The 17,827-nt window shown below is 42.9% G+C and overlaps 1 protein-coding gene across 1 annotated transcript in view; it reads left to right on the plus strand.

Annotated features, from left to right (window-relative positions):
- The first annotated feature begins 824 nt into the window (after positions 1–824).
- Positions 825–17,827, plus strand: part of niban1a (niban apoptosis regulator 1a) — a 34,636-nt gene continuing 17,633 nt past the window's right edge. The window contains exons 1-4 of the mRNA XM_080431910.1: positions 825–1,069; positions 14,221–14,351; positions 14,633–14,761; positions 15,786–15,903. Coding sequence (XP_080288036.1) covers positions 1,015–1,069; positions 14,221–14,351; positions 14,633–14,761; positions 15,786–15,903 — 433 coding nt within the window. The 5' untranslated portion in view covers positions 825–1,014. The remainder of the gene's footprint in view (positions 1,070–14,220; positions 14,352–14,632; positions 14,762–15,785; positions 15,904–17,827) is intronic.

Here is a 17,827-nt window from a genome sequence, read left to right on the forward strand (position 1 = left end):
CTAATTAAATTTTGTACAGTATTTATTCTACACTGGATTTTGTATGACTTTGTACCGAAAAGATGTGTATTTTCTAGTGTTAAGTGACACGGAAATACATAACTTTTCAGTACTGTTTTCCGAAATATGAAAATCAAGGGAGCAGCAACCTGTAGTTGTCCCTCGAACCTGGGCAGTGGTGGAAAGTCACTAAGCACATTTACTTAAGTACTGTACTTAAGTACAGGTTTGAGGTACTTTTACTTTACTGGAGTATTTCCAATTTTTTATACTTTTACTTTTACTCCACTACTGCTACATCTTAGAGGCAAATCTAGTACTTTTACTCCACTACAATTATTTGAAAACTTTAGTTACTACTTACTACACGTAGATTTTGATTATTATTACAAAAAAATACATGAACCTCTTCAGCCATACATACATTTCTACATACACGATCTTCAAGCTCACAATGCATCATGATCTGCATGCAGCTTGTAGATCTGCTATTTTCAAAGGATTTGTATACATTTTATACATCTGAAAACTTGTGAAATGGGACATTCTGCTTAATGAGTATACTTTCTACTTTAAGTACATTTTGATGCCAATACTTTGTTGTACCTTTACTCAAGTACATTTTGAATTCCAGGCTTTTACTTGTAACAGAGTAGCCTATTTATACAATGCAGCATTGATACTTTTACTTAAGTACAAAATGTGAGTACTTCTTCCACCACTGACTCCTCAAACCTGGCGCCTCTGGCAGTATAGCCTGATGAATATGGCAATGAGTGCGTTTACGCCACCTACAACACAACAGCTGGCGTGCCTTTCCTTTCCTCCACGCCCGTCATTGAATGACAGAGAGAAAGAAAGAAAGGGAGAGAGAGACTAGAGGGCGTCTTCTTTCGCTGTCGTTGTCGATGCAACAGTCAGTGTGTATATTATACCTGAGGAGAGGAGCCTACCTGTTGGATACATTACTCTCCCGTGTCCCCTACTACACTGACACACTGACAGCCTGGCACCATGGGGACATCCGCGTCCAGTCTGCTGGAGGAAACCAAATCAAACTACATCAAAGGTAATGCGACGCGCGTCTCAGTCCGGACCGACGCGCTTTTAATTGGCGGCGCCGGCGGCTTCGTGTGTGCGTATGAGAGACATCATGTGTTTATTGATTTATTATGGCCGTACAACTTTGATATTAACCACTTCAACCCCCATATGGGTAAACAGCGGAGTCCCTCAGGGCTCAATGCGAGTGTATTTTCTGTTTTCTGTTATTGTGGGGAAAGCTTTTCGTTGAAAATAGCCGATTTGCGTGGCATTGTGAGCTTTGTCGATCTGCTATTTTCAGCTAAAGCTTTCCCCACAACACCGACGCTGGGGTTTTAAGTGGTTAATTATTTTAGATTGTGATGTAAGCTAGATTTGAAAGCGTAATAGTAGTGTCTCTACGTCATTATTCTTTGCTTTAAAGTCAGTGTGTGGTGGCTCCGTGTTTCATGGAGATGGGGTTTCGCCTCCATAGGAGGGAGGGAGAGGGGGAAGGGGAAACTATGACGCATTCTGGGGAGATAAAAGTATGAGATGCACTTGAGAAAAGAGGGAATTTATTTACCTCCCGGGTGCTTCCTTCCAGAGACAGCTTGAAGTGTCAGGCTTGTTTTGTCTCCTTAAGACCAGTGGTTCTCAACTTTTTCAAGGACACGGACCCCCAAATTGATATGTATTTGGCCGCGGACCCCCCCTCTAAAAGATTTTATGTTAAAACAAAAATCGAATTTATTCAACATTTCCCAAACATTTCCCACAAAAATAGCAGATGTACAAGCTCGCACAGTGCGGCACGAATTCCGAGCTTGTAGATCTGATCTTTTTGAATAGCCAACATATAAATGGATAAAGTGGTTAAAATGATTGTGATGCTATGTTTACTACTTTTGCTGGGGACCCCCTGGTACCCTCCCAAGGGACCCTGGGGGGTCCCAGAACACCACATTGAGAACCACCGCCTTAGACCATTATACCAGCTATTTAGCTTTTATTCATATTTGTCTTTGTGCAAAAGATTTAGGGCTATTGTCAATAGCCCTAAATCTTTTGCACGTTGTTTTAGGTTTATTTGCCTAGAAAGAATAGCTGAGGGCAGACATCATGGCCGGTCCAGCCTCCCTGCAGCTGTTTTAGACAAAAATAACCTCTATTGAATTTATCTGCTCAATCCTGATATTCAAGCCCTGCAGGAGGGAAAGTGAGAGGGAGTCAAAAGTGCCAGTACCAGTTTTACTTTTCTTTCCTACAAACAGTAGGCATAGGTGTGCCTGTTGTTGAGCAATATGGGTGGAGACGGACAATGGACAACATATATTTCTCTTGTTTATATTGTGTAGGCTAGGCCAAGGCTATGTGTGTGGCTTTTGTGAGTGATGCGTGTAATGGTAAGGTGTGAGAACTGATGGGCGGGTGTGTTGGCCTCTGCTGACATTACTAGAGGTCCAGTCACTCTGAAATTTACTGAGGTCTGAGATATTTGAGCAACATTCAAATAGTAGGCTATTACATAAATTGGTGAAATTACAGTGGTCATAAGACAGAGATATGACAGACTTATAGAGCCCAGCTGAGTGTGGTGGAAATGATTTCTAACCAGATTACTTTGGAATTTTACGCGATGTTTTAAATATTTGTCTTATGCTGTGTGTTAGTTTAATGTCCCTATGATTCAGTGGGCAGTATAGTTTTTCCTTTGCCTGATCCATGTATTCCTTGCCTAACCCCAAGGGCATAATTAGTTGGGAGAAAGTGGTGATGACTCAGGGGAACCCCATATCAGAAATATCTCCAAAGAGTCTAGGAGTTTATTTTTCTACACTGTAAAATGGACCCACCCGGGTCCATGTTTACACTCTCAGAGTTCAATTGACACTTTTTAGTTTTTACAGTGTAACATGGTCATAATTGCATATGACATCTTGTTCTCTTGTACTAAGTTAACTAGTAAGACTATGTGTTCAAGGTTAGATGTGACATAGCTTTCACATGCCCTTATAATAGGTCCCTTTGGGTGCTCGGATCTCGTAAATTTCATATTCCTCCCCACCACTGTGGAATTAGCCTAGGTCCTATAAGGCCTCATCCAGCGGGGTTTGGGAGAAATCTTGGCTTTCGTGTTTGCTTCTCCCTGCCTGGCCCATTTTTCCTGGCTACCATTTTGTCCAGACTAAGTCATTGAACAGAGACTTTTGGGCCGGAGCGATGACAAAGCACAACCATTTCTCATAGTGAAAACATCATTTATAACATTATTCTCGACCTAATGCAATAATTGTGTGTGTGTGTGTGTGTGTGTGTGTGTGTGTGTGTGTGTGTGTGTGTGTGTGTGTGTGTGTGTGTGTGTGTGTGCAAGTGCATCTGTGCTTATAATGTGTATGGAGGTTGGGGAAGGGATGGGCGAGCACTTTGGTTTAGTTGATGTAGTGATCCCATGATGTTGGGTTGGGTGGGGTACCACCCTTGTTGGGTTGGGACGGGTACAACCCTGTTGGGTTATGTGACAGGGTGTCTTCTCAACTGGCTACAGTGTCAATAGCAACAGTGAGTAAACAACGTGAAATCTCTAATTAGATCTATGGGAAAGACATCAGTAATAGGGTCGGAAATTGTGGTAAAAAGTGCACATTCAATGACCATGATGCTCATGGTATTAGTGTGATATGTATGGAAAAGTAGAAGAGCAACGCTTCCTCAGGTGACTGAGAATGTCTATCCAGGAGGTGATCACACTGTCTGCAAGTCTGTCTCCAGTAACATAGAGAAGGCTGTTATAGTCATTCATTACAAGGATGAATGTACACTTGAGAGTTCAGTGATTCAAAAAACATTGACAATGGTCTACAGAGAAGTGTAAAAAAGTGATATGGTCAGATGAGTCATCCTTCTATATATACTCCACAAGTTGGTAAGTGCATGTGAGGTATATACCATGATAATGGTACAGGCCTGAATTGTTGAACCCTACAGTGAGGGGGCATTTACATGCCATGGTTTACAATTTAGGCATTTAGAAGTCCACTTGTCCCCATAGAGGGAAAGGTCACTGCCAATATAAAGTTATTCTGACTGATCACCCCTAGTGGTCTCATCCAGGACGACAATGCCCCATCAACAGGGCACGTGTCACTGAATGATTTGATCAAGTATGGAAATTATGTGAATCTCATGCTAAGGCCTTCACAGTCACCAGATCTCAGAGAGTTTGGACTGACATGTGAGACACAAAAAAACAAGGGAATATGTTTTGATTATTTTGTTAGAATGGTGTTCCATGAGGCAAGGCTTATATAAAAATAGAAAACTATGTTTGAGAGCCAATGGCATAGACTGGCCAAAACAAATATAGAGAATGTCTGCCGTTTCGAGATATATCGTTTGTCCCATTTCTCAAGATTCCAGTGATGCCAGCTCTTATCAGAGAAGTAATGGTTTCTGCCACAGACTGACAGTCTGATATCAGTATCCATCAGCCTTTTACACACTCTCATCCCTCATGTCTTCTCAGTACTTACCCTGAACAGTTTATTACCCGTATGAAACTTTTTTCCTGAGTAGTAATATAGAGATTCTTGAGTATCTCAGTGGGGTGCAGCATCTGTTTCCTTCTCTGCAGCAACAGCTGGTATTGTGATTCTTTTGGTTCATAGGAGAAAATGTATGATTCAGTTGCGTGTTTATGAGCAGCGTGGAGTGAAATGATAGCCAAATGGCAAAACCACTAAGTTGACCTCTGTTTTGCTTGACAAAGCTTCACCCCCTTGTAAAAATGAGTTTTACAAGACAGGCATCAGTCAATGCATGGTCGAGCTCCAGCCAATAAAATGTGTCTCTGCATAGTCTCTGCGGAGCACAGTGAATTTTGCAGGCATTCGTAGTCTTTGTAATTGAGGTCCTTTTGCATTTTCTTTTGTCTTTGCGTGCTTGCTCTCCAGCTGGTATATTACACAATTTCTCAGATATTCCAGACCAATTGGCCAACGTCAGCCCTCAGATCTGTGCCATTGCCAGTCTCCACAAAGAAAGGAAACTTCTCTCACCCACTGCTTAATGACCACCTGTTGTTTACCCCAACTTGCTGACTGAGTGTGCAAACACAATGGAAATGGAGCAAAATCTGCTCCCAGTCAAGCAACCATCCATTGCGCTACTAGTTTTGAGTAGCTAGAGTATGCAAGTGGTGTGTGTGCCGGTGGCTCTGGCTGAAAGGAATGGTCGTCACCTAAGCGTGATGCATTGAAACCCAGCTTATGAATGAAACTGGAGAATACATTTTTATCAATGATTTATTTTCTAGTTGTGATAGAAAAAGTAGATTATCACACACGTTCGCTATTGGTGAAGCCATTAAACCTGTTTGTGATTTGTGAACTGCTGAGTGGGCTGTTTCAGATTTGGAACTGCTGGGAACAGGTTTTTTGAGGCCTGCATGGTCAGCTCGTCTCATTAGTCTATTGTGCATGAGACTGATAGCGAGGTGTGAAATTATTAGTTGAGACGTTGTGGGTAGAGTAAGTATATGTAAGTCTAATTATAGCTCTAGTCTGATGTGTAGTTAGGTCAGATCCATAATCATGAAACAATGGAGTTCCGAATGCCTCTCCAAATCCCAATTAGAAAGTTGGAGATCGGAACAGATTTCAGACTGACACAGTAAAGAACTAATTCAGTCTACTGTGACATCATCTTATGAGAATGTGGGTTTCCCGGAGGCCAACTGCACTAAAGTCTGTCTCTTTGCATGATGAATGTGTCACTGTATCCTCCCACAATACAGAATACAGACCTGTGTACTGTTCACAATCAGATTGTCATCTCCTTGTGTAGGTTAAGTTCATGCTAAGCTATACTAGGATTTGGTATAGTATATGTGATTGTGCATGCATGACTGTTTGTATGTGTGTGGTGGTGTGTAACAACCTATATGCGCCATTAGGGCTTTTGCAAATAAACAAACCTGCACACTCAAACAGATACTCTAGTTAAGATCTAGGCGTTCCTATGTTGTGACGTTATGGTATGGTGGTATGCCAGCGCCTAAGCACCAAACTCGCTCTGCAGGTCATAAAAGTCACTGACAGCCAGGTGAGCATTACTCATTTAAATGCTTTAAATGTGTGAACTAGACCTTTGGACACGGTCTACTTGGGGACCACATAAGTCGAGAACAATGTATGTCGGAAACCATGCAAATTGGGAATGCATTACGTTATGGTTATACAATCCGCGTTGTACCTGTTGTGAGAGTACTCACCGTACCCATTGTTAGAGTACCCACTGCCCAGTGCGGAAGAGTACCACAGTACTAACTAGAAAAAGTGCTCCTCGGAGCACAGGTCTCCGCCAGGTCAGGTAGGTTATTGTGGGCCAACAATGTTCGTAATTTGCCAATCAGGATGGAATATGAAAAATCGGACAGAACCATCTTGATCACTTGACTATAGAGATAATGGGTACCGATTTGCATGATGATTGGACAACATTTGTAGGAGTAATACAACAAAGAAAAGTTTTGAAAAAAATCGGCCTCCTGGTGGCGCTATAATAGGGCAATGTTAAAGGGTGGCATTTGTTCTTCAACTTAGTGCGAATGTGCTTGTAAAGTGTCAGCTCAATCGGATAATTCGGCCTATAATTCATAAGTCGGCCTCTTGGTGGCGCTATAAAAGGCAAATGTGAAAAATGTTTTTCCTTGGCCTCTAGGGAGTGTGCGTGCAAAGTTTCACGCAGATCGGTGCAGTTATAGTTAAAAACACAAATCAGCCTTTTATAGCGCCACCATGAGGCTGATGTGAAAAATGTCAGGTGGCATTTCTTCCTCGGCCTAGTGGGAATGTGTTCACGGAAATCACAAGCTGCGTTCATGATTTGAGGCATTTTGTTCAAAACGGACCAATCCTGCAAATTTTGGAAGGCAACCTTAGCCAATGAGGATGGAAGATCCGTGTTGATCACATGACTATAGAGATACTGTGTACCGATTTGCATGACGTTTGGATAAAATCTGTAGGAGTAATATAAAAAAATGGGTTTTGCACAAATCAGCCTCCAGGTGGCGCTATAACAGGCCCATGTGATTCAGAGGTTCTGAATTGGCATCCAGGGAGTGTGTGTGCACAGTTTCGCAGCAACCGGGCCAACGGTGCCGGAGATTAGCTGGTAACACACGGACAGGACACACACACACACGGACACACGGACGGACGGACGGACGGAAGGACGGACAGGGGGTAAAACATACTCTCTCGCCATGCCTTTCGGCCTGGCGGAGACAATAACGTTAGATACTACAATCAATAGGTTATTAATAAACGGGCACCGGCCTGCTCTGGAACGATGCAAGTTGGGAATGCATACCCCACCCGTTGTACTTGTTGTATTGTCAGAGTAGCCGTTGTACCCATCAGTACCCTTTGTGGTACTATATGACCCACCATCGACTAAATTTGGAGATACAGGGATCGCTGATGTCGTCAAAACGTTGTTAACATACATGGGCAATTGGGCATAAATGGGAGACAGGCTGACAGACCTGCAGGCAGACAGATACAGACATTTTGTGCACCCCTGTTAAAAATAATGAAGTTCTATTGTGCACACTACCACGTGGATTGGGTTGGCCAACCAGCGATGCCTCATTACTGTGCTATAATAGTTCAAACTACTATGATGTGATATCATCTCTGGTAAATACCAGGGAGGAAGAAACCTCTCTCCCCATTACATACTAACCTCTTGGCTGACAAATACACACACTCATGTTTCCGTCACTGCACACCTGCAAACCACACCCCCCCCTTCCCCCACTCTGTCTCTTTGTTTGACATACTATTGCCTTGTAGTAACTTGAACAAAGTCTCAGTCATTTCCTGAAGTAACAATGAGGGAAATTCACGTGTCATACTAGCAGCAGCATGAAGCCGTGTTGCATATTTTACACTTTAGTGGAATGGAATCCCTGGCCTGGGTCTGTCTGTAAATGTAATAGTACATGCTAGTGTGGCTGGTGACTTTGCATAATCACATATAAATCTCATCACTGAGCACACAAGTATCATCTGTCTGTTTGTTTCGGCAGTGATTCTCAACCTTTTTAATTTCACCAGTTTGAAATGCATTAGGCCACAGACCCACATTTGATATGATTTTGGTTTTGGGATCTCTGGAACCCCAATCCACTCCAATCCTCAGTTAATCTAACACTGAGAGTTTACAAATGGTCCATCGGGTTCCATTTCTACACATTTCATACACACCCGTAAGGGTCCATTTAGTTCTAAACTATCTATCATTTAGCTGGGGACCCCCTGGAACCTCTAGTCTAGGGCTCCATGGACCCCACATTGAGAGGTGTACATAATATTGTGAAGAATACACGGCTTGTGTTTTGTATTTGTGTGTATTTACGTATAATGTGTTTGTCTGTATGTGCCTGAGTGCTTGTGTGTGTTGTGTGTGTAGGGAAAAAAATAATGGATGTGGTGATGGGCTCATTTTCCCGCAGGCACACACTCTGTCAACCACAGACGTCTCTCCTCTCTTAGAGAGACCACACCATGACGAAACGTCTCTGTTGGAAAAAGTGTCTGTTTTGGAAACAAGGGATGTAGTGTAGTGTAGTACTCTAGTTTGTGTCCTTGAATGTTTATATATGTGTTTATTTGTGTGCGTTATGAATGTGTTTGTGTGTACTTACTAGGCAGAGCCTTGTGTTTTCTACCTTCTTTTATGGGACTGCTATTGTCGTGTCAATCTGAGCTCTATCAGTGTTGGGACAACAGGCTGGAAGAGCAGGTCTCTCCAGTGAAACAGGGTTTTGTAGTCACACTACCCCACTGCACCTATCCGCAGTATAAACACTCACTGTGTCCTTCACCATGCACTGATTGAGTTGACAATAATTTGTAATCATTTAAGTATATCACAATGTGAGTACGAGAGAGAGAGAGAGGGGTAAAATGAATCTGTGTACCTTTTAATTCATAATAGACGATGCTGAAAAGGAATGTGGCTGGTGACAGGTTAACTGGCCAGTGCAAAGTGTCAATGATCTGGACTCAGGTTACATGAAATGTGCTTTGTAAATGGTATGATGTAAGACTATAACTACTCCTCCTGTTGGAATGCATGTTGTTGAACTACGTGCAGCCAATATATTATTACCTGTTCAGAGTTGATCCCTGTTCGACAACCTACAAAACCCTACACTTTATACTTAATACTCATTAGTTTTGTCACGTCTCGTAATGCACGTGGGCTGAATACCTTCTGTTTATCGACTTCTGTGGTTGCATCATGGTATGTGTCACCCTGACTGACTTTGTTGTGTAAATGTGTGTATTTAAAGGTATAGTAAGTGATGAATAGCTCTATATTGTGATAGTAATCATTGCTATAGAATGTTTGTCCAGCAACATGGGTCTCTCCCCGTCTCTCCAGCTCTTTAGTAAACAGAAAATGCATTTTCAGGTCAGGATACCAATTTAATCCAATCAGGAGAGAAAACTCATACAGGATACAGTACAAACAAGTGAAATTGGAAGTGATGACACAAAGAAATTAGCAGACAAAATTGGAACACTATAAAATTGAAGCTGATAAATGGGTTGGGCCTACTATCTCCTGATTTGCTGAAATTGGCAACCCACCTGAAAATGTATTTTGTGTTAATTAAAGAGCTATATAATATAGAGCTTTAACCTTATAACAAAAATAATTATTTTCCATTTCATTATATAACAATCTGGCATGTTGTGCTTGTAAATCTCCCAGATGAGAGCATCAGCTAAATGCCTAAAATTAATTTCATGACTGAAGTGCATGGCTGGCATTCTTCCTTCCCTTCGCTCAGATTATTTTTCTTGCAACCGTTTTTTGTCCAAACACCACGCCTACGCTGCTTTTGATTGGTCGGGAGAATTAAGGTTAGGTACTGTTGGTACAGTATGGTTAAGTTTAGTCATGGGTTTAATTAAATAAGTTCAGTTAAGGATAGACACTCTTGGTATGGTTAAATTTAGTCTTGGGTTTAATTCATTAAGTTAATTTAAGAATAGACATGGTTACTTCCTGGCTCCCTCCAGCCTGTGTTTGCATACCCATTTTACATTGAAAGGGAAAATAATAAACAAATGCAGGCTGGCAGGCGCTTTGCATAAAGAGAGCCTCCACAATCACGCCTGGGGTTTTCAGAAGGCATCAGTGCATTAAGAACATCAAAGATTAATGTGAACTCAATTGAACTCTAAAAGCGCTTGTATTGTGGAAGTTCTCCGACCCAGCGGCTATCCTACTATTGCTCTGCGGCTTCATCCCTCAAATGCTGTACAACAGAGCTGAACGAGCGCATTGTAACCCAATCCTCGTGTATCTGAAACAGCTGCCTGCTGTAGACATGCTTCCTACGGCCTCTGGTACGTTTTGACAGCACACAAAGACACAATCAACATCTTTATAAAAAAAATCCCTCCATTAAAAACTGTTAAAAGTAACACAGTAAAAAGTTAGACACTTATATCTACAAGACAAAATAGTGGTCAAGTTGCTTTTTAATATCATTGAGGAAGTTCTCTAACGGAAAAGTTCAGCTCCATTCGAATGCTGCTGTTTAGACACAAAGGCAACATGAGCAGGCTGCAGCAATGACCTCATTCCAGAATCTCATTCATTGGCAGTCATATGAGAAGACACTGTATTCCAGCTCTCTGGAAGAATGGGTGTTGCCTTATTGAAAAGGTCTTTGGGGATAGTGAGTGTTTATGAGGTAGTCATTTCAGATAATCAATGGTCTCTCTTTCCCTGCAGACACATATCGTAGGGTGAAATAGAAAAAGAGAGGGAGAGAGAGCGAGAGAGAAAGAGGAACCAGCTAAGATAATGAATGAACTGGAATCCCAGTGCACTGAGTGCAGTGTTGCCAGTTAGGAGACGGAAGGATATCCTGTGTGTGTGTGTGTGTGTGTGTGTGTGTGTGTGTGTGTGTGTGTGTGTGTGTGTGTGTGTGTGTGTGTGTGTGTGTGTGTGTGTGTGTGTGTGTGTGTGTGTGTGTGTGTGTGTGTGTGTGTGTGTGTGTGTGTGTGTGTGCATGCGTGCGTGCCAGAGCAGAACCAGTGGCCCAAATTTTCACATCGGCCTGTTATAGCGCTGTTATAGCGCTACTCCTACAGATTTTGTCCAAACATCATGCAAATCGGTACACAGTATCTCTATAGTCATGTGATCAAGACAGATCTGTCCGTTTTTGTCCTGTCGTGATTGGCTAAGATAGGCTTCCAAAGTTTACAGCAGTGGCACGTTTTGAACAAAATGCCTCAAATCATGAACACAGCCTCCGATTGCCGTGAAACCTCGCCTATATTGACAAAACCAAAATAGGGACGCCAGGTTGAAAGTGAAGTGGTTAAAAATAGAGACGTTCCGGCTGCATAATTGCCGATACCGCTGTCGCCAAAACAATCCAATAATGGCCTATTGGCCGAACCGATATATCTGCCGGGCTCTACTTCTGAGGAATGTTTTGATTAGGTGATCAGCGGGAGAATGGCCTTGTTAGTGCCGACAGGGAAAGGATGCGGAACTGCACTTAAAAGCCAGTATTGTTTAGCAGCCCAGAGACGAGGAAAAAACAAGGAGACCCCCTGGGGATCCGCCTCGCTGTAGTTCCACCGCAGCTGTTGACGAAGAGGGTAGATCCCCCTCTCTGTCTCTGTCTCGTTTCACAGTTTCCCTCTCACTCTCTCTCTCTCTCTCTCTTTCTTTGTCTCTTTATCTCCTTCACCCTTTTTTGTGACAGTGACCACCACATTACCATAAAACAGTTCTAGACATTCTACACATACACACATCCTTTATTCCCTAACCATTCAATAACACTTAATTCACACACCAATTCAGCTGTGCTCCGTTTTAGTTAAAATAGTCCTGCTTAACTCCCGGCTACTGAGGCTGCTGTGTTTCAGTACTGCAGGTAAAGTAAAGCGAGACAAGGTCCTCACCTCGCCTCGTTTAACTGTGAGTGTTACCATAGTGATCTATCTATCTACAGTACAGTAGCTATTTAACAACACACGCTGTTGACATTCAGAAAGATAGCACACAGCCGTGAACAGGTCTCCACCCCACCCCACCACCAGACAATGAGCCACAGTCACACACACATCAGGGCTAAGCTTGTTGTCAATTAATGCATGTGTTATTGCCTGTTAACTCCCACAGGTAGGGGGTAGACTATTATTTATTTGAAACAGATAGTTTTTTCCCCCCTGTGGTGATAATGTGCTCTGAGTGCACTGGAGCTGAGTTATACAAACAGAAAAGAATGTCTCTGAATGAGAATCTGGTACCATTGACAAAATAAAAGCCCCTGCCTAGTGTACCCCTGCGGTCTGCACTTGCTCTGCTTCTCCTGAGTAATCTGATCCTCTGTGTTAAGGACTCTATAATATAATATAATCATCCCACAACACAGCCAGCCATCATGGGCTGATGGTCCGCAGAGAGGTTGTAGTTATGCAGAGAGCGGAGCACAAAGCAAGCCAGAGAGCGCTTATGAAACGGATCTGTTTGATGCCACAGCTTGCTGGTGGCCTTGGGAGACTCGCATGGCTGCACGAAGAGACGCAAAGTCTGATTGTTCGCCACGTGCGCTGGCATTCGCTCACGCAAAGCAGGAAGACACTAATGAGTGGTAACGACTGCCTTATGTAGTGTTAGTGATCACATTACAGTATTGCGCTGGGATCACCTGGAGTATAGTGCAGTGTGACGTCATTTTGTGTTAGCCAAAGCCAGGTTGAAAGACACATCCCGGGCAAGGCATGTCATCGATCAGGTCTGAGAAAGATAATACTTACTGGAAAATGACTGTAAAAGATGGGCTCAGGTCTTGTTTCCAGTCAAATTGTGCCATTTCATGCAGGAAAAGGCAGAGGAACCGTGGAGTCATTAGGAAAAGTAGTGATATATGCACATCCAAAACTCTTGACAAGTTGTTGGATACACAGTGTGGAGAAATGAAGCTGAGAAAAATACCCCATTCCTTTGGGTTTATATCATGCTGCATATCAGCCAGCTATGGTCTTTTTCAGGGAAACAGAGGATGACATGTTACCCTGAACATCTAGATACCACAAGGTTTTTAAAGCTTTCCCTTGGCTTCATGTTATAAACTGGTTCATGTTTGTAACAAGGAGCTTTATAGGATACCTCCCAAGGTCAAAGGTATGAAAGTAGATGTATGGATATTTATCAAACATATAGTATAGAATTTGTAGTGCGGATGTTTAACAAACATATAGTATAGAATTATGTTGTGCGTAAAGGTCTCTACACACCGGGAGTGTGTGATGTATAAACAATAGGAAAATGTGTCAGTGAACATGAACATGCATCAGACTATTCATATAGTTAATACCTCATATACATACAGTACAGGTTGATGCTTTTATTCACTGTGCAAAGTTGATCTCATTCCGAATAAGAATTGTGTCACTTTCTGTGTGGATGCACTCAACAGTTCAGAAAAAAATGTTTTAGTCGAATTTATCACACAGAGACAACGCCCCTGGTGTGTAAGGATTAAGTGTGGGATATCAGAATGCTTTGAAATCCATGCACATTAAAATCCTGAGTGTTTATTTTAGAGTTAAATGAACACTCCGAATTTTTCTGTGTGTATGGATGAGGGAAGTTTTGTGTGGGAGAGAGCAGTGCTGTTATTATGTCCTAGTCTGACACACACACACACACACATAGATGTAATGTATTTTACTGTGACAAGCCACCCAGCTATGTTTACCCGTCACCAAATAGAAACAAATAGAAACAGGAGAGGACAACAAGCAGACTAAAAGCCCATTTATTCTTGGAGCGACAAGTGTCGGAACGTTACTACGTTTGGAGATTTGAGCATTCATACTGTTTGCGACTCACTGACCGCCTTGCCAGAAAAGGTAAACAAGGAAGTGAATGTGGTGCACTGCACCACACAGACACAATGCTAGAGGGAGGTAGGGTTGTGACTCCTGGCGTAGGTCTGCGCTCCACTGAACGCACCTTACTTGTTACAGGAGCGACCAGGCTTGTTGTTTTCGTCTGCACTATTCTAACTTAATTGTTGTTGTCACTGTCAGTGCTGATATATTTCCTACTTCTCTCTCTCTCTCTCTCTCTCTCTCTCAGGTCAAGTGGAGGCTGAGCTCAAAGCATTCAGTCCATACTACAGGAAACAGTTTTCTATAGCCTACTTCTCTCAGGTGGAAGATGAACTTGAACAGCACAAAGACCAGATCACTCAACTGCTCAAACAAAGGGTAGGTTAGGGGCTTCACTTTACTGTGTGTGTGTGTGTGTGTGTGTGTGTGTGTGTGTGTGTGTGTGTGTGTGTGTGTGTGTGTGTGTGTGTGTGTGTGTGTGTGTGTGTGTGTCTGTGTGTGTGTGTGTGTGTGTGTGTGTCTGTGTCTGTGTGTGTGTGTGTGTGTGTGTGTGTGTGTGTGTGTGTGTGCGCGCGTGTGTGTGCGTGTGTGTCCATACCTGTGTGTACAACTGTTTGAATAACTTTGTGTGTGTGTGTGTGTGTGTGTGTATCTACCAGTTGGGTGCTGAGGAGGGGGAGGTGCTGTATGAAGAGGGGGTCCAGTACTTTGACGACACCAGGAAGTGGAGGGAGAGGTACGTGGTGGTGAGAGCCAACTACTGCCTGGAGTGTCATGACAGCTTGGAGGTAAGTGTGACATGATAACACTGGCACAGGAATGCGTGAGAGTTTGCGTCCCTCAATGAGGGACATGCGGTGTCAAGTTTTAACCACATGAACCCTATTGTCTCTATTCTGGGGGCGAACATTCAGCGAAAATAGCAGATCTCCAAGTTCACAACGTGTTGCGTTGTGACATGTTGTGAGTTTGTAGATCGGTTGTTTTCAGCTAAGATATTTAGAGTACTGGGAAAAAGGAGGGGACTTTGTATAGACCACTGGGGGACTCCGGTCAACTTCGTTATATAGGTTTAGACTCTCGAAAATATGCAACCTACAAGCTCATGGCCATTCGCTTTGCGTCGTGTCGCATGTGATGTGATGCAATGTGATGCGATGTGACGCTTTGCGAGCTTGTAGATCTCCTATTTTCGGCTGATGCGACACAATGCAGCGTGTTGTGAGCTTATAGATCCTCTATTTTGGTGAGCTACACCGTCCTACGGTGGAGTATGATAAATTAAGCATTAGATGGGATTTTTGTGTTCTTGAAACACAGACAAACTATTTAAGGGAAGAATGTATTTTTCCCCGGTGCCCAGTTATAAACTATTTATTCATATTATAGTCCTCTGCTGGGCAGAAGCGCATTGAACTTCGCTTTAAGTGTGATAGAAAGTCAGTGGTCACTGGGTAATGGGAAAGTATGGTGGGAATATTGTGGTATAGTGTAAAGCAAGAGATTAAGGAACAAAACGAAACAGGTGCTGAGGGAGAAGAGCTTCTCTCATCTGCTGGCGGGATCCTTTTAAACAGGATTAAAGCTAGGTTCCCCAAATGTAACTGATATCTCTCCGGCTCCGCCCACTGTACACCTGCCCCTAGACAGAAACAGAGCAAAAACACTCAAGCCCTGGCAGACAGAGCCTTCGTAGTGGGATTTCCGTTGTTGATTTCCGTATTGTCTGTCGGTAACAACAGAATTCTTCGTCATTGTCTTCATCTTCTCCTTACCTCTTTGTCCTGCATTTCTACTCGTCTTCCTCTCCAGAGTTTCATGAAAGGGGTTCCTCCACGCCACAAGCTGCTGCCTACAGGGGGCACTGTTCTAACCACAGAGGAGAAGTACATGGCCATGGTGGATAAGTGTTTCCCAGATGAAACCAACAGTGAGTGTAAAAGAAAACACAAGAAACCATTGTACGCTATTGTTACCCTCATCTTTTAATGCAAGAGTCCTGCAGGGAGAAAGCCTGTATGCATGCAACAAAAGAAGCACTCATATTGTATCAGTAGTGTAGGACGTTCTGATATTCTAGTGGCCCATTACCTCTATGCTTTGAAAGACTAAGCCAATGTTATACCAGGAAATCCTGTTAGTTAGGCTAACCACAGATCCACTTTTGACAAGGTCAAACCCAGACTGAGATATGCGCAAACATATAAATGTTTGTATACACACCTCAGGGCCGGGCCTAGCAGAGTTCGCGCCTCAGGCAAGCTTGCTTTGGCTTCTCTTTTGTACTCTGTGCCGGATGGTTTTTGCCTTTTTATTCTCTTGTAGTCTGTCTCCACTTTAGTCTCAACATAAGCCTACCTAGTACCCACTCCACTCTCACATCATGATGAAGAGCAATCATGTGTTACATACAGTTTTTATTTTGAATATATATACATATTTGATAAAAATTAGGACATAAAAACTTAAAAAACACAAGCCCTGAAGATGACACAGCCGCAAACATTTGTCACCCCCCCCCCTCCCTTCAGCTCATACCTCCAGGCTGGGACTGGCTGCAGGCTCCTAGTCCCAGGCAGCACTGCAGACAGGCAGTTTGAGTACGCTAACAAACACATTAGAATTACAAGGTTAATTGAGCCACACGGTGACGTGACTTGCAAATGAGTGCAAGTGTCATTATTCAGAATCCCCTCCAGGGGGAAACTAAGCTATTAAAAAAAGGCTTGTAATGTTGCCCTGGGGGGGTGCCGGCTAGGTCGCCTATGAGGCGCTGCCCGTGCGTGCATGCACACACGCACGCACACACGCACACACGCACGCACGCATGCGCACACACGCACACACACACACACACACACACACACACACACACACAGGCCAAACATTTGCAGTGATACACACAGGAATGCAGATGGTGCACTTCTTCAGGCCATCAGCCACACCCACAGGTGAGTCAAGCAAATGGGTGTTATTTAACATTTGGACTTCCCACCTGGCATCCCTATTTTGGGCATGTCATTTTAGCCGGCTATTTTCTAAATGTTTGATCCTATCTCTAACCATAACTATAACAGATACATAGCATGCCTGACCTTAACCCTTGCCCTAACCTCATTCAACCAATGGACACATGCCCCCTCTATTCCCTGTGTGGTATTGAACTGAAATGTTTATTACTTTAAAGTGATCTGAGAATGTGAAGCAGCATGAGAGTAGTTAGTCCTCTGCTGATTGATTGTCTTGTTTTATGTATGACAAGCTGTAGGCTTCCTCTCAACAGTATGGATTGTCCCTGACTTTATTAACGTCATCCATTACACCTGTCATACTTATTAATGTCGTCCATTCAGTAACAGGTGATCCATTTGTGAGCTCAGCTGTAATAGCTGTAATTAGCTTTGTGCTCATGCCTCAAGGTCACAGACAGAAGCCCCTATTGTAAGACTTGGATTTTGTTATGATATTATACATGTGCAGATATGCTATATGAATTCTTTAGTGCAACTAAATTAATTATTTGCATTGGAGCGCGATGATGTAAATAACAGCTTGTAATGGCCAGCACATCTCCTATTTATTATATATGAAAATGAGCAGCTATCATTTATGTTGCAATTCATTAATGAAACTGCTTCTTCTAAATGGCTTGCCCACACAGCCAGGCAATTACTTAGCCCTATCGTAAAGGACAAATGCCTGCTATTATCTGAGACAGGTGGCTGACGTCTTCCATGTGGTAAATGAATGGAAAGCTCAGGGTTCTGACTCTGGCAGACGTAAGAGCGAAATGGCCACTTTGTGAATAGGTAAAATTATCCCTAAGAGACTGTTATCATCCATTAATGGTCAGG

The sequence above is a fragment of the Gymnoscopelus braueri genome (genome assembly GCF_963280865.1).
Source record: "Gymnoscopelus braueri genome assembly, chromosome: 6".
NCBI classification, from domain to species: domain Eukaryota; kingdom Metazoa; phylum Chordata; class Actinopteri; order Myctophiformes; family Myctophidae; genus Gymnoscopelus; species Gymnoscopelus braueri.